General features: G+C 35.3%; 1 protein-coding gene across 6 annotated transcripts; it reads left to right on the forward strand.

The window, feature by feature from the left end:
- Window positions 1–39: 39 nt before the first annotated feature.
- On the forward strand, window positions 40–25,141 carry MTIF2 (mitochondrial translational initiation factor 2). Of its 6 annotated transcripts, none has more exons than XM_036925964.2 (15): window positions 40–96; window positions 481–569; window positions 1,968–2,193; window positions 2,879–2,990; window positions 6,135–6,306; window positions 6,757–6,917; window positions 7,738–7,914; window positions 16,065–16,204; window positions 18,180–18,304; window positions 19,546–19,750; window positions 20,101–20,353; window positions 21,017–21,157; window positions 22,523–22,687; window positions 24,314–24,454; window positions 24,947–25,141. In XM_036925964.2, exons 3-15 carry the CDS (start codon window positions 1,975–1,977, stop codon window positions 25,117–25,119), a joined length of 2,184 nt encoding a protein of 727 aa, XP_036781859.1. In that variant the 5' UTR covers window positions 40–96; window positions 481–569; window positions 1,968–1,974; the 3' UTR covers window positions 25,120–25,141. The 6 variants fall into 6 exon arrangements, with proteins under 6 accessions (XP_036781859.1, XP_036781864.1, XP_036781861.1 ...); XM_036925966.2 differs by lacking the exon at window positions 40–96 and adding an exon at window positions 103–375; XM_036925969.2 differs by lacking the exon at window positions 1,968–2,193.
- Window positions 25,142–25,520: the final 379 nt, after the last annotated feature.

A 25,520-nucleotide genomic window follows, 5' to 3' on the forward strand; every position in this document is an offset into this window, starting at 1 on the left:
CCAGGCACGGACTGACCGCCAAACAGTTCTTCCGGGTCTGTAAATTATCTCCCCGACCTCAGAACCCGGACTGCGCGGGCGGTGTGTAGGAGTCAAGTGAGCGGGTCTCTTAGCTGGGTTCTCCCGGGTGGCGTAAATTGTTTGGCCTAAAGTGTCAGTGGCACAAATCATAAACATTACTCATTCGGAAGCGTTTCCATGATGCATTTAATCCCTGGTGACTCTACTTTAGGCACAGAGAAACGTTATTCAGCCAAAAGCGGTCACCTGGCTTCCTGTCCGAGAGCGCCGCGGCGGGTGCCGGCCTCCCTGCTCTAACCTCCACTGTGCCCATCGCTTCTGGGCTCGGGGTCCAGACGAAGGCACCCCAGATCTGTAATTTCTCTCCAATGACTTCTTTCTACCTTTCAGATAAGTGCCATGTCTTACATTCAGACGTTTCTATCAATGCAGCTGCATATTTCCAACATTCTTTTTCAGATTCCATGGAAGAATACCCTACCGTCGAAACAACACCGAATTGGGAGCCAGAAGGCCTGGGTTCCAGTTCTGTCAGTCATTAAATAGCGGTATGACATTTATTTGAATGTATTCAATAATTCAGTTCAAGCGGAGAAGTATTTATTACCTCTCTGGACTCCCATTTTTCTTTTCTGTAAAATAAGGAGTTTGGAATAAATAGCAAGTAAGTTTCCTTCCAGTTTTTGATATTTTGATATTTGGATTATTGCCATCTCCCCCATGTATATTTCTAATTCCTGCATCAGTTACATGTTTGTGCTTTGGTTAATCTCCATTTAGGCCTTTTTCCCTCTCCATTAATCTGTGTCCTTGTCAAATCTGGTTTTAGACTCACTTTAACAAAAATTTTTTTTTCATAAGGAATCTTGTGCTTTCGGAGCACTCTTTACTTCTTAGTGCAGGGACTCATACCTAAATAAGATTTTGTAAATGTGATATCTTGAGGTGTTTGATGTGCCTGAGAATCATTATATTGGAGTAACACTTTATAAAGACAGTAAGCTCTGAAGGAAGGGAAGCTGGCTTATTAAACATTCTTGAATACAATACCTGTAAGATTGTGCTCAGTAATTGTTTGCTCAGGAGAAAACATGTACTTTTTACATTATTTAGTTACTCCTTCCCTTAAAAACTGAAAAGCAGAGCTGTAGAAGTACAGTCTTTACAGCAGAGGAAATAGAAGACTCAAGGAGGAAAAGAACTATACTTCTGAGATAGGAAATGTACTATTGCATTTTGTTGCAGTTTTCTCTCAGTAAACTCTTCTGCTCCAAGAACAATATTCAAAAGGCATTATTCAATAGATATGTACTGGATACCTTCTTCCTATTCTAATGCATCTTTTTGGGGGTGTCAGTGGAGAGGGAAAAAAGTGAGGGTTGAAAGACAAAGGCAACTGGTGGCAGCATTCTCAAAGATTAAAAAACATGACAAATCATCAGATTACAGGTGGGTCAGAATAAAAGCTTGGGTAGGACTGAGGGGTCTATAGAAGTGTAAGAGATGAAGTGAAAGGTTAACAAAGGGTAGGTAATGAGCCCTTATATATCATGTTTTGAAGTAGTACGCTAAACTGGGGAAAATGGGCCGCTGGGCTGAATGGTGTTTAGTAAAGAGCTGATGAGTTCAAATTTGCATTTTGGAAAAATCACTCTAGTGGTGGTATTGTTAGTTGATCTTTTGAGTGGAAAAAAGAGCCTTTTGTAAATTAATTGTATTTCAGTTCTATCATAATAGGAACATTAACAGTAATAATAGTTAATATCTAGAGAGTACTTAGTATAGAATCTCATCTGACTAGCTTGTGAACTCTTTCAGGGCAGGAATCCAGTTTTGCTTATTGTTGTAAATAACTCTAACAGTGCTTTGCATGTAATAGCGAATTCTCATTTGGTAACTTGAGTTCAATATTAACCAAAATATTATTTAAAAAATTTTTTTTCTAGGAGAATCATGAACCAGAAAATACTGAAGTTGGAGAACTTGCTACAAATTCATACTGTTAGTAGGCAGCTGCACAGCCTGAGTCAAAGAAGAACATTAGCACAGTGGAGACATGTATTTTCATCTGTTTACCCAGTGTGGACAACTCAGCTGTATGCCCGCCCCTGGCAAACAGACATGTTCATCAGGGCTGCTTTATCTCAGTATAGGCTTCTGGTAACAAAGAAGGTAGTTACAGATACTGTCAGTTATTGAATTATTTGGTCTGAGGGTAAAAGTGCCTAGAACCATGAGTAGAAATCCATTTTGAGTATAGTGGACCCTTGAACAACATGGGTTTGAAATGCACACGTCCACTTACACACCGATTTTTTTCAGTAAATCAATTGTAAAATTTTTTGGAGTTTGCAACAATATGAAAAAACATTTTTTCTCTAGCTTCATCGTAAGAATACAGTATATAATACATATAACATACAAAATGTGTGTTAATCAACTGTGTTACTAGGCTTCCAGTCAATAGTAGGCTATTGAGTTTTGGGGAGTCAGAAGTTATGCACATGTTGTGTAGGGAGTTGACATGCCTAATCCCCACGTTGTTCAAAGGCCAGCTGTATTTTGTCATTTACAAAGTGGTTATTCCTTACTACTACACTCCAGGCAATAAATCTTTGTGAGGAAGGGCATTTCTAGTTAGTTCTGTAATGCTAATGAATTTGTTTACTTGGAAATCAATGTATAACAGTGAATTAAGGATGCAGGATTTTTAATTTTAGTCTAAGTTTAACTACTTAGGGGAATGTTTGTTGGTGGAAGTAGGAGCCATGATTGGTAGATATTCCAGAATAAATCTTAAGTTGTCACTTAAGCTTTTTTTTTCCTTTTTCTTTATGCGTTCTGGATTTTTTAATAGGAAGAAAGATCAAAGAAACCTCAGTTATCTTCTACAAAATCCAGAAAGGAAGTGGAGGTATGGATTGGAATGACTGTTGAGGAACTGGCCAGAGCAATGGGAAAAGACCTAGGTGAGCCAGATAATTTTACACGGAAAAATACGGGAACATAGAATACCTGGTATATTATTTGCAATGAGATTAAGGCATTCAAGGATGAAAATTAGCTTGGTGGTTTAAAAAGACGTGAAGTCATTCCACTATTCTTCACTTTAAGTTACAAATCCTAATTAGTTTCTTGTCACTTTGCCAAATACAGTTCTCTAGGATTTTGATTTTAATAAAAATGGAAAAGTTTATCTTAACTTTTCTTTCTCAGAAATTTTGTGGGCCATAAATCCAAAGAATGTTTTTGAACTGAGGAATCATATTTAACTGTTTTCTAACTTTGCCTTTTTTAAAAAATAATTTTCAGATTTCTCTTTTTTATTCCTTCTGATAATATTTGTAGTACTGGCAGAAAAATATAGTAATAACTACAACTTTTAATAATAATATTTTTATTTATAAATGTATAGCATCATTATCATTTTAAAATTTCTTCATTGTACCATTGATGTATTTATTGCCAATTTTGGACTGTTGGAACAAAATATTAGTTGTAATTATAAACTGACGTTAAAATTCAGCAAACAAGAAATAGCCTATTATTATAGCAAAATAAAGTAACAGTAAAGCAGACTCTTAGAAAAAAGAAAGAATTAATAGTAATAACTCATATTTTTTGAGCTATTACTATATACCAGTATTTTTATCTGTGTTAATTCACTTAAGTCTCACAAGCCCTGGAAGTTATCATCCCCATATCTAGGTTCAGAAACTGAAGTGTAGAGAGGATAAATAATTCCCCAGCTAGTATGTTGTAGAGCCAGGACTTGAAACCAGTGAATATGATCCAGAGCTTATGTTCTTAATCACAGATGAAATTACCACTCAAGAATTACATTTTTGTAAATTACAGCAGAACAAGAATTTTACTGGGTTTCCTACCTGAAAGTGTTACCATTCTTTGTGCAAGCACATCCTCACAAAGAATAGAAAATAACACACTGTCTTGTGTTTTTATAACTGTAATTGGATTGTGTAATTATTTTATAACTAAAAAACTTTAAGAGAGCAAATGGATATGGCCATGTAATTTGGGATTTTTCCAAAGAAAACTATTGATACAATTTTATAAATAACATTAATAGTGACTTGATTTTTAAGATATGTTATTGGCAATTTTCATACACATATGAAAGCAAGAATGGAATAATAAGCACAATGTATACATAAGCCAGTGACAACAGTTATTAATATATTATTTAATCCATAAATACTATTGTATCTATTGCTAAAAGATTAGGATTCTTTGTTTTTTAAGCATTACCACAAACACACCCATAACTATAATAATTCCTTTGTATCACCAAATAAATAGAATAAGTAAAATATAAATTTAATCCCATGGATCAGTGCTCTAAACCCAAAACTGATTTGTTACAATTTAAATAAAAGTTATATATTTGAAGCTTACTTAATATTCACATGTCTTTTGAATCAAAGTAGTTTTCATATGGTGAAAATTTTTGACTATTGCATTAGCAATGTAAGTGCATTTTTTTTTAGTACAATTAAAGTAAATTGATGTAATATTTCTAGTTGAAATGCTTTGGACATTTTTCTACATGTCACTACTATTTAAGTCTTGGGTAAAGATAAAATAGTATGTCAATACTCTATAGATATAACATGGGGGAAAAAGATTATCCCTGTGAATAAGCTACCTCTCATAAACTCTGCTTACTGTATTATTAGGGATTTTCAACATTATTAGAAACAGAATTGTACTCATAATTTTTTAGAAAGTTTTATTGTTCTCTGAGTGCATATCCATATAGAAAATTTGTGTTGTATCATTCTTAAAATGTGTTTTCTTAGGAAAGGATGAACTGGGGAGATATTTAGGAAAGGGTTTCTTTGCATAGGATCAATGATGTACCGGGGCTGGCTTACACTACCTTCTGACCTGATTGCTAAATTAAAAGGAATTATGTGAGTTGGTTATTAAGCACAAAGATTTTTAAAAATAAAATCATAAACATGTAATAAATACTCATCAAAACTCTTTACTTCCCAATTATTTTTCTGCATTTTGCTATTTATGTTTTTGAGGTTATAGATGAATTGTGTTTGTGTGTATTCTGAGGTGTGTGTATGGGGGGTGTCATATAGTCAATCCTCATTATTTGGGGACTCTGGAATGATGAATTCTTTTAAATTATTTGTAGCCCCCAAATCAATACTTAACAGTGGTTTTGCAATCATTCCTTGACATATGCAGAGCAGTGAAATATTTGAGTTGTCTGATTCCACATTCCTAGCTGAAGTTCAGAAAAGCAACACTGCCTTATTTCAGCTCTCATACTGTAAACAAGTGTCATTTTTGTGGTTTATTTAGTACCATATTTTTCACATTTATGTGCTTTTTGTTGATTTCACTGTTTAAAATTGACCCTAAGCATAGTGCTGAAGTGCTATTTAGTGATGCTAACTACAAGAAGGCTGTAATGTGCCTACATGTTAGGTGTAAGAGAAAATACATGTTAGAAGAGCTTTGTTCAGACAGTAGTTACAGTACTTTTGGCCATGAGTTCAATGTTAATGAATCACAATATATACTAAATAAGGTGTCTTTAAATAGAAACACAGAAAATACAGTATGTATTGATCAGTTGATAAAAATGTAACCAGAGGCTGAAGGAATCTAATCCTGTATTTCCCCTCAGAGCAGTGGTTCAGTATTTGCTAATTCAGTATTCCCACTGAATTTATACAACATAACTACTGTGGGTAACTAGAGTCAACTCACACATATCAATAGACATTTGTATATGCATGATACATATAAGACAAATTTTCAAAGAACTAGGCTATAGTAAACTACTCAGTACTAAATGTGTACAACATGCAATTTAATGTTTTAGATGGTTCATAAGGTACATAAATATTCCAATATTTGTGAATTTACAGAAATGTTAGTTAATATAAGTTCAACATATTTTAAAGATTATTTTCTTTTTAGCTTCTTTGTGATTTCTTAACATTAGAGAGATAGCTTATATAGTCAGTCCTCTCATTGAATGTACTGTTTCTGTAGACACTTATTAATAGGTATCATTTTCTTGAATATTTAATCCATAATCCTAAAAGTTTTTATCTTACTCCACCCAGATTGTATATATGAAGCTTTAATGAACACTGCTGTGGACATAGATTCACTAGAAGCAGACTCACATTTGGATGAAATCTGGATCAAAGAAGTGATAAAGAATACAGGGATGAAATTAAAATGGAGCAAATTAAAACAGGACAAAGTCAGAGAAAATAAAGATGCTGTAAGAAGGTAAAACTTAACCACATATGTTGTGCAAAGGCCACATAGTTTTATTCACACTTTAATGGAAAGATTTGACTTAAAATTTCTGCAGTTAAAATTATGTGTGAGTTTAGGTTAAACTTTTCTCCCAAGTGCTTAAAGCATCAGAAGTTATGTTCAGGTTATAAAACTTAAAAGAGTTATTTTTCTTATTTTGCTGAGTATGAATATTGATGCTGAATTTAAAAATTTTATTCAGTTCTACTTGTTGTTATGAAGATGCCAACTATAGGTGGGCAGTCATTATATATTCTGTCATACTGTGTATACAGAAGAGAAGAATAGTTACATCTAATCAAAGCTGAATGTTGGGTTTTATTGTTAATGGTAGTTGACAGAGATAATTGATAACCAGGGCACTGGCTATAAAGTGTTACTGATATTTAAGAAATGAAACTTGTTTGCTGTTAATTGTAGGCCCCAGGCAGATCCAGCTTTATTAACCCCAAGGTCCCCAGTTGTTACTATAATGGGCCATGTTGATCATGGGAAAACGACATTACTTGACAAACTACGAAAAACTCAAGTGGCAGCACTGGAAGCTGGAGGCATCACTCAGCACATTGGTGCCTTTCTTGGTATGAACACAAATTACCTTACAGAGTGCTTGGGAATCCCACACATTTTCTTAAACCAAGAGTCGTAGTATATAATATACAAATTCAGAGTAAAAGGGAATGCTAGAGCTTAAAGCCATTGGTTTGACAAAATGTAGAGCAGGTGGTTAATAAAGGTTATTTTGTACATTCTATGAGAAGAAAATTATATTACCTTTTTTATTGTAGCCCATTCTTAGTTTGTTTTAATGCTGGGTTGTGATAACATTGCTAATAATAGTTAAATAATAGCTACCATTACTGAGCACCTAACATGTGCCCAGCACTGTGCAGAGCACCTTTTGTGCTTTATCTTTCTTATTTTCACAGCAGCATCATAAGGTAGGTGTTAGTATTCCTATTATAGATAGGAGTCTGAGACTGACTTCGGTGAAGTCACTTGTTCAAGGTACACAGCTAGTAAATGGCAAACTGTTGGACTCAATAATACATATTAAATTGCCTTTGTTGTGCAGCTGATGTTTGCCAGTGTAGGGGTGGCTGCCTAGATAATTATCAGTCTAGTCTCTCCCCAAAATAGGTATCAGTTAGTATATTTGTGGAAATAGTTACATTCTAGAAATATGTAGAATTTTAATTTGAAATTATTACACAGCAAGTCTCACTGGTATATTATCACTTTTCACTATAAAATGATCTGTATTGCTCTGATTAAGATTATTGGAAGGAATAAAATTATTTTAAAGAATTATTGATGATGTTTGATAATGCCATATATATTCCTTCATACTAAGGAATACATATTTGAGTCCTTAGTGTTCTTGGATTTCTCTTTCCACAGTCTCCCTGCCTTCCGGGGAGAAGATAACCTTTCTCGATACTCCCGGACATGCTGCTTTCTCATCAATGAGAGCCAGAGGTGCTCAGGTCACTGACATTGTCATACTGGTTGTGGCTGCAGATGACGGAGTGATGAAACAAACTGTAGAATCTATTCAGCATGCCAGAGATGCCCAAGGTACTGTGTGGCTGACAAGTATAAGGAAGGAAGTTGCTTTTTCTCTCTTAAGGGTCTACTACACAGATTTACAGTTTTGGGGCTATTTACGTGTAATTCATTTACTCTTCCTGTCAAGCCCAGGAGTATTCTACCTGCTTTACAGATAAGACTCAAAAGCAGTTGCATTGTTTTCTCATGGATATAATAGACAAAAGAGTAGCAGGCAGGACTCAGCTTGGGACTTGTGACCACAAGTCAGTTCTTCCTCTACTGCTTTCTTACTTGGCATGGTGTAAAACTTTTATAAAAATGTTTTATCATGGAAATTTTAAACATATGTTAAATAATAGAATAACAAACCCCTATGTACCCATCACATAAATTTATTAAGAGTTGCAAAGTGGTGCTATTCTAATTCTGTTACTCCTTATTTATTTATTACCTGGAATTCTTCTCTTAAAGAGAAACTTTCCCCTCCTGCTTTAAGTAAGTTCTTATTTAAAGTATAAAATTAAAGTCAAAGGTATAAAATTGAAACTTTAGGAAAATCACTTGGATGTCTTTTATTTCTCCATTTAAAAATTGTACTGATAACCTCCCCTCCCATTCAAGACACACACATGCACATGCACGTGCACACATTATACATTCGTTGTTACCCTGTTATGACCCTACGCCCACCAAAAAAATTCTGTTACCTTGAGAAAATGTACATGATGCAGTGCATGATATTCCCCTAGGTTTGTCAGCAAGAAGAAAAAAAAGTTGAGAATCACTGATCTAGTCCAGTTCTTTAATCTCACAATGTGAAAACTAAGAACCACAGAGTGGCATTAATTCCCCCAGTTATAGTTAATTTGCAACATCCCCATTTAGAATATCTGGTCTTCTAGCTTCCTGTGTTAACTCTCTCTTTTTTAATTCATCAAAACTGCCTTTGTAAAATGACCTACGTTCTTAATGATTCTAGGGAATATAACAAAGAGAAGAGGGCAATAAATTTTCTGGGATCCTGTTAACAAAGCAGTTGGCTGAGATAGGATAATTCCTATCATCGTGCTTTCTATACCTATCCTCTTAGTCCCTGTTAAGTTCCAGCTCATTGATATGGAATGTACGTTTTCATAATAGTAGGTTGTGATTGCATAGCTTTTTTGTGTCTATTTTTAATTTTTTTCCTTTAATACCTGAGAAAGTCACAGAGTTGGCAAAACTCAACCAGAGAATTCTCCTAGAATTTTGTATGATTTCTCTAATGAGAAGGTATATTTGTTAATGACAAGTAGCCTATAAGATTATTTGGTTCATTCATTAAGTAAACATTTATTGGGAATCTGTTTAATGTGTTGGTCCCTGAGGTAGGTATATGAATAAAGAGTTGCTTGTAAATCCTAAGAGAAAGTTTACAACACTGATACTTAGTTTCATCTGAGGATGGCATGTTGGGTTTTAACAATGAATTAATTAAGAAGAGGCAAATGATCTTGTGGTATTAGAATTGTTAGACTCTGCTCTTGCTTTTTTTTCTGGAGATTATCTCCAGTGTAATTGCTGATCTTGCTTTCAGGTTTAAGGGTAATAAGCCTTTTGTCAAACCATGATACTGGTTTTTTGTTTTTCTGTTTAATTTTTTATTAAGGTATTATTATTGATATACACTCTACTGAAGGTTTCACATGAAAAAACAATGTGGTTACTACATTTACCCATATAATGAAGTCCCCACTCATACCCCATTGCAGTCACTATCCGTCAGTGTAGTGAGATGCCATAGATTTACTATTTGCCTTCTTTGTGCTACACTGTTTTCCCCGTGATCCCTCACACTATGTATACTAAACATAATACCCTTCAGTGTACCCGTCTCCCTCCCTCCCCACCCGCCCTCCACTTCTCCCCTTTGGTAACCTCTAGTCCCTTCTTGGAGTCTGTGAGTCAGCTGCTGTTTTGTTCCTTCAGTTTTGCTTTGTGGTTATACTCCACAAATGGGGAAAATCATTTGGCACTTGTCTGTCTCCACCTGGCTTATCTCACTGAGCATAATATCCTCCAACTTCAACCATGTTGTTGGAAATGCTAGGATTCGTTTCTTTCTTATCGCTGAATAGTATTCCATTGTGTATATATACCACATCTTCTTTATCTATTCATGTACTGATGGACACTGAGGTTGCTTCCATATCTTGGCTATTGTAAAAAGTACTGTGATAAGCATAGGGGTGCATATGTCTTTTTGAATCTGAGAAGTTGTATTCTTTGGGTAAATTCCAAGGAGTGGGATTCCTGGGTCAAATGGTATTTCTATTTTTAGTTTTTTGAGGAACCTCCATATTGCTTTCCGCAATGCTTGAACTAGCTTAACATTCCCACCAGCAGTGTAGGAGGGTTCCCCTTTCTCTGCATCCTCACCAGCATTTGTTGTTCTTAGTCTTTTCAATGCTGACCATACTAACTGGTGTGAGGTGATATCACATTGTGATTTGAATTTGCATTTCCCTGATTATTAGTGATGTGGAACATTTTTTCATGTATCTGTTGGCCATCTGAATTTCTTCTTTGAAGAATTGTCTGTTCATATCCTCCACCCACTGTTTAATCAGGTTATGTGCTTTTTGGGTGTTGAGGTGTGTGAGTTCTTTATATATTTTGAATGTTAACCCCTTATATTGTTTACAAATATATTCTCCCGTACTGTCGGATGCCTTTTTGTTCTGTTGATGGTGTTCTTTGCCGTACAGAATCTTTATAGTCTGATGTAGTCCCATGTGTTCATTTTTGCTTTTGTTTCCCTTGCTCAAGGAGATGTGTTCAGGTAAAACTTGCTCATGTTTATAATTGGGAGATTTTTGCCCATATTGTATTCTAAGAGTATTATAGTTATATGACTTAAATTCAAGTCTTTGATCCATTTTGAGTTTACTTTTCTGTATGGGATTTAACAATAATCAAGTTTCATTCTCTTGAATGTTGCTGTCCAGTTTTGCCAACACCAGTTGTTGAAGATAGTGTCATTTCCCCATTGTATGTCCACGCTCCTTTATTGTATATTAATTGACCATATATGTTTGGGTTTATATCTGGGCTCTCTAGTCTGTGCCACTGGTCTATTGTTCTGTTCTTGTGCCACTACCAAATTGTCTTGATTACTGTGTCTTTGTAGAAGAACTTGAAGTTGGAAAGTGTAATCCCCCAACTTTATTCTTCCTTCTCAGGATTGCTCTGGCTATTCAGGGTCTTTTGTGGTTCAAGATGAATTATAGAACGATTTGCTCTAGTTCGCTGAAGAATGCTGTTGGTATTTTCATAGGAATTGCATTGAATCTGTAGATTGCTTTAAGCAGGATGGCCATTTTGACAATATTAATTCTTCCTATCCATGAGCACAGGATGTGTTTCCATTTATTGGTATCATCTTTAATTTCTCTCATGAGTGTCTTGTAGTTTTCAGAGTATAGGTATAGGTCTTTCACTTCCTTGGTTAGGTTTATTCCTAGGTATTTTATTCTTTCTGATGCGACTGTGAATGGAATTGTTTTCCTGATTTCTCTTTCTGCTTGTTCATCATTAGTGTATAGGTATGCAACAGATTGCTATGTATTAATTTTGTACCCTGCAACTTTGCTGAATTCAGATATTAGATCTAGTCATTTTGGAATGGATTCTTTAGGGTTTTTTATGTACAATATCATGTCATCTGCAAACAGTGACAGTTTAACTTCTTCCTTGCCAATCTGGATGCCTTTTATTTCTTTGTGTTGTCTGATTGTTGTGGCTAGGACCTCCAGTACTATGTTGAATAAAAGCGGCGAGAGTGGGCATCCTTGTCTTGTTCCCGATCTTAGAGGAAAAGCTTTCAGCTTCTCGCTGTTAAGTATGATGTTGGCCTTGGGATTGTCACATATGGCCTTTATTACATTGAGGTACTTGCCCACTATACCCATTTTGTTGAGGGTTTTTATCATGAATGGATGTTGAATTTTGTCAAATGCTTTTTCAGCATCTATAGAGATTATCATGTGGATTTTGTCCTTTTTGTTGATGTGGTAGATGTTGTTGATGGATTTTCAAATGTTGTACCATCCTTGCATCCCTGGAATAAATCCTACTTGATCATGATGGATGATCTTTTTGATGTATTTTTGAATTTAGTTTGCTAATATTTTGTTGAGTATTTTTGCATGTATGTTCATCAGGGATATTGGTCTGTAATTTTCTTTTTTTGTGGTATCTTTGCATGGTTTTGGTATTAGAGTGATGCTGGCCTCATAGAATAAGTTTGGGAGTTTTCACTCTTCTTCCACTTTTTGGAAAACTTTAAGTAGGATGGATATTAGGTCTTCACTAAATGGTTGATAAAATTCAGCAGTGAAGCCATCTGGTTCAGGAGTTTTGTTCTTAGGTAGTTTTTTTATTACCAATTCAATTTCATTGCTGGTAATTGGTCTATTCAGATTTTCTGTTTCTTTCTGGGTCAGCCTTGAAAGGTTGTCTTTTCCTATAAAGTTGTCCATTTCTTCTAGGTTATCCAGTTTGTTAGCATATAGTTTTTCATAGTATTCTCTCATAATTCTTTGTATTTCTGTGGTATCCGTATTGATTTTTCATTTCTCATTTCCTATTCTGTTTATGTGTGTAGACTCTCTTTTTTTCTTGATAAGTTTGGCTAGGGGTTTATCTGTTTTGTTTATTTTCTCAAAGAACCAGCTCTTGCTTTCATTGATTCTATTTTTTTTTCTTCTCTATTTTATTTATTTATGCTCTAATCTTTATTATTTCCCTTCTTCTGCTGACATTGAGCCTGATTCGTTCTTCTTTTTCTAGTTTCATTAATTGTGAGTTTAGACTGTTCATATGGGATTGTTCTTCTTTCCTAAGGGTTGCCTGTATAGCAATATACTTTCCTCTTAGGAAGGCCTTCACTGGGTCCCACAGATTTTTGCGGTGTTGAATTATTGTCATTTGTCTCCATATATTGCTTGATCTCTGTTTTTGTTTGTTAATTGATTCCCTGGTTATTTAGGAGCATGTTGTGAAGCCTCCATATGTTTTGGGGATTTTTCATTTTCTTTGTGTAATTTATTTCTAGTTTCATACCTTTGTGATCTGAGAAGCCGGTTGGTACAATTTCAATCTTTTTTAATTTTCCAAGGCTCTTTTTGTGGCCTAGTGTATGATCTGTTCTTGAAAATGTTCCATGTGCACTTGAGAAGAATGTGTATCTGCTGCTTTTGGGTGGAGCGGTCTGTAGATGTCTTTTAGGTCCATTTGTTCTAATGTGTTGTTCAGTGCCTCTGTGTCCTTACTTATTTTCTGTCTGGTTGATCTGTCGTTTGGAGTGAGTGGAGTGTTGGAGTCTCCTAGAATGAGTGCATTGCATTCTATTTTCCCTTTTAATTCTGTTTATATTTGTTTCACATATGTCGGTGTGCTGATGTATTGGGTGTATAGATATTTATAATGGTTATATCTTCTTATTGGATTGACCCTTTTATCATTATGTAATGCCCTTCTTTGTCTCTTGTGACTTTCTTTGTTTTGAAGTCTATTTTGTCTGGTACAAGTACTGTAACTCCTGCCTTTTTGTCCCTATTAGTTACATGAAATATCTTTTTCCATCCATTCACTTTTAGTCTGTGTATGTCTTTGGGTTTAAAGTGAGAGTCTTGTAGTCAGAATATAGATGGGTCTTGTTTTTTATCCATTCAGTGACTCTGTGTCTTTTGATTGGTGAATTCAGACCATTTACATTTAGGGTGATTATGGATAGGTATGTACATATTCCCATTGCAAGCTTTAGATTTTTCGTTACCAAAGGTTCAAGGTTAATAACTTCCTTACTATCTAAGAGTCTTACTTAACTCACTTAGTATGCTATTAGAAACACAATCTAAAGGTTCTTTTTTTTCCTCCTCCTTTTTCTTCCTCCTCCATTCTTTATATATTAGGTATATACTCTTTGTCTACCCCTTGATTGACTGTGGCAGTAGTTGATTTAATTTTGCATTCGCTTAGTAATAAATTGTTCTACTTTCTTTACTGTGATTTTATTACGACAGCTATTAAACCTTAGGAACACTTCCATCTATAGGAGTCCCTCCAAAATGCACTGTAGAGATGGTTTGTGGGAGGTAAATTCTGTCAGCTTTTGCTTATCTGGAAATTGTTTAATCCCTCCTTCAAATTTAAATAATAATCTTGCCGGATAAAGTATTGTTGGTTCAAGGCCCTTCTGCTTTATTGCATTAAATACATCATGCCACTCCCTTCTGGCCTGTAAGGTTTCTGGTGAGAAGTCTGATGAAAGCCTGATGGGTTTTCCTTTGTATGTGATCTTATTTCTCTCTCTGGTTGCTTTTAATAGTCTGTCCTTATCCTTGATCTTTGCCATTTTAATTATTATATGTCTTGGTGTTGTCTTCCTTGATTCCCTTGTGTTGGGAGATTTGTGCACCTCTATGGCCAGATTGGGGAAGTTTTCAGCAATTACCTCTTCAAAGACACTTTCTATCCCTTTTTTTTTCTCTCTTCTTCTTCTGGTACCCCTGTAATACGAATATTGTTCCATTTTGATTGGCCATACAGTTCTCTCAGTATTCTTTCATTCTTAGAGATCCTTTTTTCTCTCTGTGCCTCAGCTTCTTTGAATTTCTCTTCTCTGATTTCTGTTTCAGTTATTGTCTCCTCCACCGTATCTAATCGTCTTTTAAAACCTTCCATTGTATGTTTCATTTCTCATCCTGTGTTCTGTAATGATTGGATCTCCAACCGGAATCAGTCCTGAGTTCTTAAATATTTTTCTGTGTCTCCATGAGCATGTTAATGATTTTTATTTTGAAATCTCTTTCAGGAAGATTCATGAGGTTGATTTCATTTGAATCTTACTCTGGTGTATTCATAATTTTGCTTTGAACCCGGTTTGTTTGACATTTCATATTTGTATGTGGTGCCCTCTAGTGCCCAGAAGCTCTACTCTCTGGAGCTGCTCAGCCCCTGAAGCAATGTTGGGGGTCTCAGGGGAGCAGTGTTGGTGCCTGGGGGAAGGAAAGAGCTGTTTTCTGCTTCCCAGCTGCTATACCTGTCTCCACTGTCAGAACCAGTGGGCCGAGCACACAGGTATAAGCCTCTATGCTTTGCATTTGTAGCTGCTGTAGGCGGGGCGTCCCTCTGGCTGGCCTAATGCCATGGTAGGGTTTGCCGGTTTGTGAGCCAGGTGGGGCTGGCCAGGAGGAAGGCGCAGCAGGCTGTGTATCATGGAGGGGGGCCTTGGAGCTGCATAGCCAGCCAGGGGGATGGAGCACAGGAAGATCGTGAAAGTTCCCAACCTATTGGGCAGAGTGCACCTGCACAATTTTGTCTACCTGTCCTTTCTTCTGAGCAGTAAGCTCTGTGCAATCCTTCCCCCTTTAGCAGCCCTCTCACTGTTAGGAAGTCTCTCAGACTGCCCGCCTTTCTTTTGTCCCAGAGGCAACTGTTTATGGATCCCTCTTTTCCACAAGTGGCTGGAATCTCAGTCTCTCCAGGTATTCTGTGTGTCTTAGCTTTGCAACCCCCCTAATCATGAGAACACCATGAAATGTAAGTTTGTGCTCCCAGAGCAGATCCCCAGAGCTAGGTGTTCAGCAGTTCCAGGCCTCCACTCCCTCCCCACTCCATTTATCTTCCTCCCACTAGTGAGCTGGGGTGGGGGAAGGGCTTGTGTTCCACTGGGCCACAGCTTTGGTACGTTGTCCTGTTCCGAGAGGTTTATTCTTTTCTTCAGCTGTATGCAGTCTGGCGCAGCCCTCTTTCCTGTTGGTCTTTCAGGATTAGTTGTATTCGTTATATTTTCATATTATATGCGGTTTTAGGAGGAAGCCTCTGTCTCACCTCTCATGCCGCCATCTTTAATCCTGTCTCCCCACCATACTGTTTTTTTAAAAAATTATCTGAGGTGCCTATTCCTATTTCAGAATCTGCTTATAATTACAGTGTTGACATATCCCATCTGAGATTCTTCCTTTACACATAGAAAGCAGAGAAGGGTGGGTCTAAAGTATGTGTTTTTAGGTCTTTTGTTATCTAAGTACATTCACTGAATAAAAAGAAAGCCAGAAAAGGTTGGTGTCCTTGTGAATACCTGTAATTGAAGGTGTCATCATTTGCACTCCTTATAACTCTGTCTCTTTCAGTTCCTATTGTCCTTGCCATAAACAAATGTGACAAAGCTGAGGCTGATCCTGAAAAAGTGAAAAAAGAACTGCTAGCTTATGATGTGGTGTGTGAGGATTATGGAGGCGACATTCAAGCAGTGCACATCTCTGCACTTACGGTAAATGCAGGCACCTCAGAGATGATTTGTTCAGATGGGATTGCTGTACATAGTGCATGTAGTTTGTTGTGCTTGAAGAATATTCTGGCATACATCATTTCTGTTGTTTAAAAATTCTCTGGGTGCAAAACTGGAATCATTATCCTGGTTTAGTAGATTAGCAATTAGGCTCAGAAAGGTCAGTTACCAATCCAGGATTACATAGCTTTCATTGGGACGTCGAGTCTAAACCTAATGCCATTCTTATTATGAGATACTTAGAATGAGGGGAATAAATGGTGAGTGATGTGAAGATAGGGTAATAGTAGGCTAAAGACAGTTTTAAGAAGAAATGAAATACAGTTGGTAATAAAAAGTACTTGTTTTTATAGTGAAAAACAATAGAATAGGTCTTGGGCATTTAATAGAGATTTAAACAAAAATTTCATTAATACAAAGATGAACCATTTGGGTTCAGTTTGTTATTGATGGACACAATGTTTCTATGAATTAAATTGTTCTAAGTCTCATAATGTTATTAATGACGAATTCCATTATCTTTTAAATTTCCAATTACTCTCTTTTGGTTGAAAAACACCAAGGGTGCTCATTATCTGTGTTGTGATAGCATTTTCCAGTTCTCTTCTCCTATACAGTTTGCTGCTAAGTACAATTTTCTTTCTTTGTTCCATTCTTATCATATTCCATGGTTTACTCATAATACAGAATTTTCCCCCTGATCATTCACTGAAGAGATGGTACTTTTGTTTCCTTCCTGTAATTGTCTCATTTTTTTTTCTTGCTTTTCCTAAGTTTGTTACCCCTAACATGCTAGCCATGCCTTTTTTCCTCTGAAATTCATAAAATGCCACCTTACTTTGTTATCTTTCTGCTATACCTTGATTGCTGTTGCACTCTGAAAGCCATATGGTCAAATTAAACATTTGAAGACATGGCCACCTTTTCTGTCCAGGTACCATCAGATGAATAGATAGTAAAGCTGCTTAGGGAAATTTGGAGACATGGCAGAGATGATTCCTGGGGAATGGAGAGAGTTAGGAGACAATGGCAGGGAAGTAAGATGAGGCCGTCTTACCCAAGGCAGAGATAATGGACTACTTCATGCAAAGAAGCAATCCCAGCTCTGCTCTTCAGAGCAGCATTTTATAAATTGTAATATATACTAGGAATGGGTAAAAAAAAAAAAAAAAGCGGATGGGTAAGCAAGTATTTAGTCGGTTTTGTTTACAGTTGTCTCTGTTGTTTTATACTCTTAACAATTGTGAGCAATCTCTTAACTGACATGGCAAATGGAAAAACTCTTTGCCCATCAGTTTCCTTTCCGTCACTAGTTATCAGCTGTGTTATCTTGGAGCCCTACAAAGCATAGTAAACCTGGGTCATTAAAAGTCAAAGAATCATCCAATTTACCTCCCTCATTTTACAGTTGAGAAAAGGATATCAAGGTAGATGAAATGATTTTTCAAGGTTGCACAGCTAGGTGGTTAAAGAGTGTGGCTTAAAGCCTGGGTCTAGTCAGTGGTTTTTCTCTTTATTTATTTAATAAAAGTAAGTAATGTTTGATATACTTACTTTACAAGATTCTTGAGTTGGATCAAATTAACTAACAGATGTGGAAGCTTTTTCAGTTGGATAGAACTTCAAATGTAAAGTAGCATGAAAGGAAGTAACAGAAAGAAAACACAATTGTAGAGACAGAGGAGAGAGAGAGGAATGAAGCATGTATTTCTGAAAGGTTATTAACAAGCATCACTAGTGGCCATCCTTTGCCACTGCTCCTTGCAAGCTCTGTTCCTGGATCAGGCTTTCTTGCTTACCTCTTCCTGCCTTCTTTCTTTCCTTCTAATTCTCATGCTCTTAATGCTTAAAGAGAAAAATATAACTGTCAAGGATTGTTTGGCTTTCTGACCCTGGTATTTACATTTACAAATAATATTTATTGATGTATATTAATAACTTTTTGTTGTTGTTAAAGGGCAATAATCTGATGGCTTTGGCAGAGGCAACAATTGCCCTTGCAGAAATATTAGAATTGAAAGCAGACCCCACTGGTCCAGTGGAAGGAGCAGTAATAGAATCTTTCACGGACAAAGGAAGAGGGTAGGACTGTTAAAATGCTTGCTTTTTAATAATTTTGTTCTATTGTTTTTGTGACTTGATTATATGACATCATTTTTATTGTATGTTATTGTTAGCCCATGAATAATATTTTCAAAGTATTTTATTTACACTAGCATACAGAACACAAAATGCAGTAGTTAGTAGACTATAGCAACTGTCTGTATACATCCAGTAGTCATACTTAGATGGCTTATGTAATTCAATCTGTTTGATTTTTTTCCCCTCATTGACTTAACGGGATTGGTAAAAGCCTCATAGATGAACATAAATTGGAATGAAATAGCAGTTGTTGTATTTTATGTTTCTAAGTTCTTTATTTCCTTATCCATTAATATAATCTATAAGAGGTTCTTTGGAATGGTTTTCTCTTCTTTAATTTTCCCTCCCTATCAGCAGAAGAGGTCTTCTCACTGCTTAACAATTAAATTATAGAAAGGGGACTGGGATTCTCGGAACCTACTCAGCTATATGAACCCTCTACTACCGTAACCTTACAAGAAAATTTTTCTTAATGGTAAAGACACATAACATTAAATTTACCATCTTAACCAGTTTTAAATGTAGAGTTCAGTAGTATTAAGTATATTCATATTGTTGTGCAACAGATCTTTAGAACTTTTTCATTTGCAAAACTGAAATTCTACTCATGAAACACTAATTTCCCCTCACTTTCCCTCTTAGCCCTTGGCAACTTCCTTTCTATTTCTTTTTCTATAATTTTGACTACTTTAGATACTTAAGATGAATGGAATCATATGGTATTTGTCCTTTTTGACCAGCTTATTTCATTTAGTATAATGTCCTTGAGGCTCATCCATGTTGTAGCATGTAATAGGATTTCCTTCTTTTTTTAAGGTTGCATAACATTCCATTGTATATACAGCATTTTCTCTACCCATTCTTGTATCATTCTTCTGCCAAAAAGGGGATTAGGATTCTGTTAGAACCTACTCAGCTATCTGTACCCTCGACTAACATAACCTTATAAGAAATTTTATTTTTTTTTAATGGTAAAGATACATAACATTATGGCACCTTTTGGCAATAGTGAAAAAATGTTTTTGTAGTGTGAAAAACTGAGAGTTGAGAGGTGGAGTTAGTAACCCTGTGTGTACGTTGTATATATTTAAATCTCATAAAGATACCTTTGCTTTACTTAAGAAAATGCCATTACATCTCAATTAGGACATGAAGAATACATACTTTTATTTTCCTTTTAGTCCTGTTACCACAGCTTTAATTCAAAGAGGAACTTTGAGAAAAGGCTCAATTCTGGTTGCTGGAAGGAGTTGGGCAAAAGTACGCTTAATGTTTGATGAAAATGGAAAAACAATCAATGAGGCCTGTCCCAGCATGCCAGTGGGAATTATAGGCTGGAGAGACCTCCCTTCTGCAGGAGATGACATTCTTGAAGTAGAATCTGAGGTATATCACATTTAATTCCTATTCATTAGATATAATATAATGATTTTAAATACCAATCTTTATTGTCATGCTAAATAAGTATATTAATGTTAAAAAGTAATTCTAGCCTATAAGGGGCCAGTGCCATTTTAGAATTTGGCTATTGAATTTTTTTAAATGTGAGAAAAAATTTTAAATAATTTCAACCATACATAAAGCCTCTAAAGTTAGATAAGTTTCTTGAAACTTAAAATTAGCAGTTTCATATATGAGTTAAGCTAAGCTAAATGGAGGAAAAATACAAAGCTTTTAAGTCAGCAATTACTGATTTCTGTTTTGTTAAATAAAGTCCATTTTTTTCCCCTGTTAAGTCAAGGGCACGTGAAGTTGTTCACTGGAGGAAGTATGAACAAGAACAGGAGAAAAATAAAGAGGATTTGAAAATCATAGAAGAAAAGCGGAAGGAACACCAAGAAGCTCATCAGAAAGCCCGTGAGAAGTATGGCACTTTGTCCTGGAAGGAAAGATCATTTATAAAGTACCAAGAAAGAAAGGAACAAAAATCCTTAAAGCCAAAAAAGAAAGCAGAAAGAGACTTAAGTGTACTTCCTATAATTATTAAAGGTGACTTTTTAAATATTTCACTTCAACAACACATTTTTGGAATTTATGTATTTCTTTATTCTCACAATTAATTTGGGCCTTAAATATAAGCCAGAATTATTTAAGTATTTTGGGGGAGTTTTTTTTTTAATTGAAGTATAATTGACAGGCAATATTGCATTCGAGAGGTACAGCATGATTCAATATTTGTATATATTGCAAAATGATCAGCACAGTAAGTCTAATTAATGTCCATCACCATACACAGTTACAAAATTTTTTTTCTTGTGATGAAAACTTTTCAGATCTACTCTCAGCAACTTTCAAATGTGCAGTACAGTATTATTAACTATAGTCACCATGCTGTACATTACATTAATCCCCAGGAATCACTGACTTTAGAACTCTAAGTTTGTACCTTTTAGCACCTTTCACCCTTTTCACCCATCCCCAACTGGGGAAAATTTTCTTAGTAAACATTTTTTAAAATTTTGTTGTAAATGTATGTTTGGTTCATTATACTTGATTAAGTTGAATAGATATTTATAATGCTAAACCTAAATAAAAGTGGACTTAATGATAAGTGCCATTCCTACTATGCCATTCCAAAAGACTATTGCCATTTTTATGTCTATTCATATTTAACTGTTAACACCAATAATTTTAAACTTTTGCTGCATTTAGGTGACGTTGATGGTTCAGTTGAGGCCATTTTGGACATTATGGAAACCTATGATGCGTCACATGAGTGTGAACTTGAATTAGTACATTTTGGTGTGGGTGATATTAGTGAAAATGATGTTAACCTTGCTGAAACATTTTGTGGTAAGAATTCCATTTCCTATTTGTTTAACTTTTTCTCTAGAATACATTGTAAACCATTTGGCTTCTGTCTTTTGTTGCTTGGCTAGTCATATCTGACATTTACCCCCACAGCCTCTTCCTTCCTGTTGTATTGGAGTCCAAGGTAGCAATTAGGGCTGATGGGATGTGCAGTTTTGCAGCCATAGCACCCTTTGTCATTGTACTGCAACCTTGGGAAACTATTTCAAGTCTCAGGTTTTTTTTGGTACTGCTCCCATTCCCCATTCCTCCCACTTCCCCACTTAATCCACGGTTGGGTCTTTCACTTAAAGATTTGAATCCTCCTAACACCATAATCAGCCTATACAGTGCTTTCTTTCGTCTTTTTTTTTGGCTACCCATTTTTCACTGGTAGTTTTACAAATTCTATCTTTCTTTGAGCAAAAGCTCCTTTTTGTTTAAAATGCCTAGAAGGCAGGAGGACTGTTCATTAGTCAAGTTATGATACTCAGAGAGGGGACTCATAACTGCCACTTTAGTCAAACACCTAGCAAAGCACCAAAATTATTGAGTGATTAATGAATCATTTAGGAAGCAGATACTTCATGACCTACCTTGAGTAAAATTAGATGTTAATCTCTACCACTGAAAGGTATTTTCAAAAATGCTGGTTAATTCAAAGTATTTTATAGGCACTAACTAGCATAGCACTATACTATGTAATGTAGGTACTGTATTAGATGATTATAAATAAGACTTTGAAGGTGGTTGTGTTTTTCTCTTGATTTAAGCTGTTTGCATTGTTTAAGGCACAAATATTTGCTTTTGCTTTTTATTCCCCCAAGGTATTTGCATTTAAATACATTATTTGTTCTTTGGTAAAGTGGTCAGCTCCATGGAACTTGTTTCATTTTTTGTGTAACTCTTGAACTTTACCGATCAAATAACTATTTTTGAGCATCTTTTAGCCAACTGAATACCTGTAAACCAAAAAAATTTTAGACAAAAATAGACAATAAGATTATAATTTAATAATAGAATTTTTATTAAAATAATTAATATTCAGCCCTAATCATTTTTTGTTTTCTTACTTCTCTGGTAAAAACAGAGCTTAGTTTAGCATGCTGCCTTGCACATTATAGCACTTAAAATAATACTTCCTAAATGAGTAGATTTAAATATCATAAATTTCCCTTGTTAAACAACCACAATAGAATTTATAAAATCTTCTAATTTGAAAATTTACTGTTTTTCATGAGAAAAAAATTACAGAATTTCTCATCTTCCCTACTTCGTTTTTAATTTACATAGAAGGAAATAAAACAATTTAGATTTGAGTTTCTGCTCTAAAGACAAATGGTGTAATGCAGTATTTTTGCTTGCCAGGTGTTATATATGGCTTTGGTGTGAGTGCAAGCAGTGTTATCCAGCAATTAGCTGCAAAAAAAGGAGTAAAAATTAAACTTCACAAAATCATTTACCATCTTATTGAAGATTTGCAGGAAGAACTGGGCAGTAGGTTGCCCCCCAGTGTGAAAGAGGACCCAATAGGTGAGTGTTTGCTGAATGTTAGCTCTAAACATTCATATCTTAGGTGCTATAAGTAACACCTGAAGGCAAATATGAAAGAAGTATATTTAATTGTTGAAATACATTGACTGTTCCAATACATATCCAGTGTTCTAAATAAAATAACTACTATAAGAACTCAGTTGTAAGTTCATGTGTATTATAAACACCTGCCTCTGCAACACTTTGTACTTAGGTCCGGAGGATACAAAGGCAACTAAGGCAATAAGAATTTGCCCTGAAGTTCATACATGAACAACTAATTGTAATACAAATTACATTGGAATCAGAGGCATAAAGATTATTCAGTGTCGTAAAAGGAGCCGTTGATTTTTGCCCTGGAGCTGAAAGGGAAATCTGCCATGAGAAGAAAATTTACATTTAAATTAAATATTTGAAAATATTCTTCTAGCATATCTTTTGGCCTGATTAAAGGCTAAATTTATTAAAGATGGACTGAATCATTTTACCTGCTTTTTCCTCCCCACACATTTTTTTAACTTTTTATTTTGATGATAGTTTTAAATTTCCAGAAAAATTACAAGTGTAAGGGACTGCCTCCCACATACCCTTTACCCAGTTTAACAGTTTACATTTTTCCCTATTTGTTTTATGCCTGTTCCACTCGACACACACACACACTTTTTTTAAGTAACAGATACTGTGTCCATTTGCCACTAAATACTTGCATTCTTAAGCACAGTGATGTTCTCTTATAAAACCACAGAACAAATATCAAACTCAGGAAATTTAACATTAATATTGTAATCTAAGCCACAGGCCATATTCAAATTTTATCCATTTTCCTAATAATATACTTTATATTTTCCCCCCAGTCCAGGATCATAGATTACATTTAGTTCTTAGTCTTTCTTGACCTTGATATTTTTGAATTGTGACTGCAGAATGTATTTTAATTTGGATTTGTCTGATGTTTCCTCAGAATGAGTTTCAGTGTTTGCATTTTGGTTCACAATACAGATTTGTTAGGTTTTTCTGACCTAAACATGATCATAGAGATTTGTTATGTTCCTGTGTTAAGAGAAATTTGGAAAACTATGAGTCATGTGAGGGTTCCTAGCAGTAAGCATTAAATAACACTTACCCCAGAAAATTAGTACATTATACTATATACCAATGTCATTATTGGAATTTAATTTTCAGTCATTGAAAAAAATTAAGCTTAGTTACAGTGTAAGTATTAAGTGAATACAAATTACCAGTAGTGAGATTAAAAGTAAGGTAACAGATATTCTAGAAAATATATTGAGGACAGCTGAAAACCAGGTTTTTCATGGAGCAGACAGAAATTGTACTTATCACCTCCTAGTGCATTTTGCTCAACCAAAAACATGTGGTTTTCTTTTGTTCATTCTCTTGGTAAGCATGTATATTTTTGTGATTTTCTTTTCCAAGAATTCACAAGGATTTTCATGTTTTTATTTCTAATATTGGTCAAGAAAATAAGTCAGTGGAGTCAGAGAAAACCTTTCTACCCATGAGTTTGTATTTTTCTCACACCTCTTAATTCTTGCCCTGCACAATGTCGGAAATTATTTCTCAGAATCTTTCATTTCCTGTGCACTTAATGTTTTCTTCTTCCTAAAGGTGAGGCCTCTATACTAGCTACCTTCTCTGTAACAGAAGGGAAGAAAAAAGTTCCTGTGGCTGGTTGCAGAGTCCAAAAGGGACAGTTAGAAAAACAAAAAAAATTTAAGTTAATCCGTAACGGACATGTTATTTGGAAGGGTAAGCAACATCAAAACGTTATCAAATGCAGTCACCAAAACCTCATGATGCCTTGTAACCATCTGCAATCTGTTTGTTCATCTGTCACTCTTCCTATCAAGAGTTCAGGCCTGCCTTCTTGTTCATTAATTGGTCTCTAGTTGGGCTCCCTCCCTTACTAGTACTGCTGACCCTTCTGGCTTTTTTAGTCCCCCAGTCTTTTACTCTTAAGCTTCTAAAAATTGGCCCTAAACTATCTTTACAGCCCTATCTCCTAGACTCACTACATCATACTTATTTCCAACCTTTCTTAACTAGAACTTTTGCCTGCAATGTCTTTTATCATGGCTTCAAGTCCTGAGCACAGTCCTGTCCTCTGCAGTTTATCTGCCTTTGAATGTAAGATGTAGGTCTCTTTCACTCTTGACAGGATTTTAAAACGTTAGAATTTATGTAGCGCCAATAGGTACTTATTTGTTGAATATATGAACATTAAGTTTTCTGTTTTTTAAGGTTCATTAACCTCACTGAAACACCATAAAGATGACATTTTAGTTGTCAAAACTGGAATGGATTGTGGTCTCAGCCTGGATGAAGAAAACGTAGAATTTAAAGTGGGAGATGAAATTGTTTGTTATGAAGAAAAGGAAGTTCTAGTCAAGACTTCTTGGGATCCAGGATTTTAAATATTAAAAATTATTAAATATATTGCTTTATTATAGAAATGGTTTTATTGACTATGAATTCACCACTACTGATAAAAAAACACTCTGGTCTGTCAAGCACTCACATACCTAATTTGACAAAATGCTGCAGAAGTAGGAAAACTTATCTAAGGACGCCTCCAACTAGAAATACTGGAGTGGAAAGGGAGTAATTATTGGTGTATCACTAAACACAATGATCAGTTTATTAATAAACTTCAAGTGCATGTTTTAAGTAAGAGTTGTATCAAGAGAAACAATCCTCCCTGAATCAAGCTCCATAGGCAAAATACGGCACCAAATAAATACCGCTCAAAATTATTTTTCAGTGTCAACAGTATTAGCAAACTAGTTTAAATTGAGTTCTTGACAGAGAGGGGCAG

The sequence above is a fragment of the Manis pentadactyla genome, chromosome 2 (genome assembly GCF_030020395.1).
Source record: "Manis pentadactyla isolate mManPen7 chromosome 2, mManPen7.hap1, whole genome shotgun sequence".
In the NCBI taxonomy this organism is placed as follows: domain Eukaryota; kingdom Metazoa; phylum Chordata; class Mammalia; order Pholidota; family Manidae; genus Manis; species Manis pentadactyla.

Bases quoted from the DNA above. Each gene is read 5' to 3' on its own strand.
- MTIF2 (XM_036925964.2), top strand. From the start codon at position 1,975: ATGAACCAGAAAATACTGAAGTTGGAGAACTTGCTACAAATTCATACT. The intron at 6,307-6,756 runs GTAAAACTTAAC...TGTTAATTGTAG, and splicing joins AATAAAGATGCTGTAAGAAG to GCCCCAGGCAGATCCAGCTT. The intron at 19,751-20,100 runs GTATATCACATT...TCCCCTGTTAAG, and splicing joins TTCTTGAAGTAGAATCTGAG to TCAAGGGCACGTGAAGTTGT.